Source organism: Mercurialis annua, linkage group LG5, assembly GCF_937616625.2.
Source record: "Mercurialis annua linkage group LG5, ddMerAnnu1.2, whole genome shotgun sequence".
In the NCBI taxonomy this organism is placed as follows: Eukaryota; Viridiplantae; Streptophyta; class Magnoliopsida; order Malpighiales; family Euphorbiaceae; genus Mercurialis; species Mercurialis annua.
Window position 1 is genome coordinate 7,307,351 of NC_065574.1, and position 2,455 is coordinate 7,309,805.

The 2,455-nt window shown below is 34.5% G+C and overlaps 1 protein-coding gene across 1 annotated transcript; it reads right to left on the reverse strand.

Annotated features, from left to right (window-relative positions):
• Window positions 1-212: 212 nt before the first annotated feature.
• On the reverse strand, window positions 213-2,240 carry LOC126680971 (uncharacterized). The gene is made up of 4 exons (XM_050376297.2): window positions 1,791-2,240; window positions 1,254-1,303; window positions 1,098-1,150; window positions 213-904 (listed from the first exon to the last, which is right to left on the reverse strand). The coding sequence occupies exons 1-4, from the start codon at window positions 2,006-2,008 to the stop codon at window positions 524-526; spliced, it is 702 nt and encodes a 233-aa protein (XP_050232254.1). The 5' UTR covers window positions 2,009-2,240; the 3' UTR covers window positions 213-523.
• Window positions 2,241-2,455: the final 215 nt, after the last annotated feature.

Genomic DNA, 2,455 nt, shown 5'->3' on the forward strand with positions numbered 1-2,455 from the left:
CTAATTAAGTGTAGTGAAATTGAGCAATATAAGGAATACACCTTATTACCAACTTGCCTAACACTAAGACAACAATTTTAATGATGAAGGATAACAATAGGTATGCTACAGACAAAAAAATTTATCCAGAAGCATAAATTTTGCAGGCACAATCATATTCTTAGCTGTATGACTAGTTTAGAGGTTTAGGTGTCTAAAAGATAAACAGGACGAACAAACAAGTCTAATACGGACTCGGATTTAATAGTAAAATTAAGTGTTCAATCCTGGCCGAAGATGGGCAGAAAGGGCACGTACGGAGTCCATTGAACAGGTCTATACAGAGCTAGAAGAAAAAGAACTCATGCTATGCATACTTAAGTTTCTAGCAACTTTCTTTAACTGTAACTGTAAGCAACTAACTATGCCAGACATTCAAATCAAAAAAATCATAATGCAAAAACAGCCTACTGTATTATTGACACATGCTTTGTTAAAAAACAAAACCTGTTTCTCTACAGAATTTACCAATAAATGATGTTCTTCAAATTCTAGTCGCTTCAGAAGTTCCTTCATTTATGGCTTTGCTCTTCGGATGCTGCTGAGAAGTATTAGTAGACGGTGGTGGTTTGCCAAGAAGTGCCTTCTCTGTGGATTCTCTTGATTCTGATGTGCTTTGGCTGTCACCGGGTTTTATTGGTGCAATTTGTTTTTTCGTAATACCGTCATCCTGATTTCTGGTTGCATTATCACCTGGCCGTTTCTTTGATTCAACTGCAATTTCCTTTATAGCTTCCTCTAGCTTATCCAGTCTCCCTTTCACCTCTAACAGCTCTGGGTGAGCCTTAGCTTCTCTCTCTTTAATAGCTTTTTCTTCCAACTCTTTTGCTTTTTCCTCTTCTGATTTTTTCATCACCTCGAGTTCCTGTGGCGTCATTACCGATTAACTGATAGTAAAACCTCAACGAATTCAAGCAGGAAAACTTACTCATACATGAATCGTTTAAAAAAATTCAAGCAACTGCAAATTTAAGAAGAAAACAGGAACCCTTTACATAATTCAGTAAGGAACATGCATAAGCATAAGTTCTAAAAGATGGACTAGACGATTAAGTTACCGCATCCATTTTTTTCATTTCTTTCCGAGCATACTGCGCCACCAAATATACAGCTGTTACAGAAAACGGACTACTTTAGATAGCAACACCGAAATTAAAACACATACGGAATATGAAAAACTATAGTAATACGCTAAAACTTGCGCATATAGATACCTAATGAAGGCAAGCAGACAAAGAAGAGCTGTACCAGATGGAAATCGAGCCTGAACATGAAATGCAGATATGTTAACATCATCATTAGTAACAAAACAAAGATAACTATTGATCAGCATTAATCACATTGCACACTAAAATCCGTATCATTGCCAAAGCGGAGAAAAATCCTCCTTTTTCACATTATACATTGCTAACACAGTTATATAGAAGCACCAAATGATTCAAATCTGAAAACTGAAGCTTTAAAGCATAGAATCCACAGAAATTTAAGAAAAAATCTCAGCTTTAACATCAAAACTCACTTAAATACATTAAAACCCAAGTCAATTATAAGAATGTAATAAATAAACAGATAAAAAGCAAATGCAAAAATACCCGAACAAACATGTCCTGAACATGTTCGACGAAATTCCTAAAAGAAATTAAAAGAAAAAAATATCAACTTCAACATCAAAACCCACTTAATCCATTAAAAGCCCAACTCGATTATAGGATAATAATAAATAAATAGATTAAAAACAAATGTGAAAATACCCGAACTTCTTTTGCTTGGGCGGTTCATTGAAGAGAATTTTAGTAGCAGTCATGAAATCAAGATTATCTAATTGGCGATAAGTTTCATTGTATCTAGTAATACTTGATTCAATCTTGTGTTTGTTGCTGTTATTGGGAGTGGGTTTTGTGGTGTTGGTGCAGAAATGTTGACTTCGAATGAGCTTCAATCGGAGGAATGTGGGTCTGCCGCAAAACATTGGTCTTGTTTTGTCATCAATCGGTAATTATTGCGCACTAAATTCGTTGCGACTTCTATTCTTGCATCACTCACATTCAAGTTTTTTGATTTTTTCTTCTGGAGAAAATGAAAACGGGTCGATTATATTTCTACTTGGTGATGAAGAAGGGGAACAGTGTTGTATTTGGCTATTTGGCGCTCGGGAGACACCGAGAGAATAGAACTATAGAAGGAAATGAATAAAAGCCCTATGCTCCAATTGTCCATGTCAGATTCAATTTTGCTGATTCGGATGATTTCCGTTTAAATTGTTACTGATATGCACCAGGTCAATTATGTTTAAATATGTATTGTTTTTATCATTTTTGCTATTAATAAATATGTGATTTTATTAATATTTTATATCATGATAAAATACTTAAATGATTCATTCAAAGTTTATCGAATATGTGACTTGATAGTATAA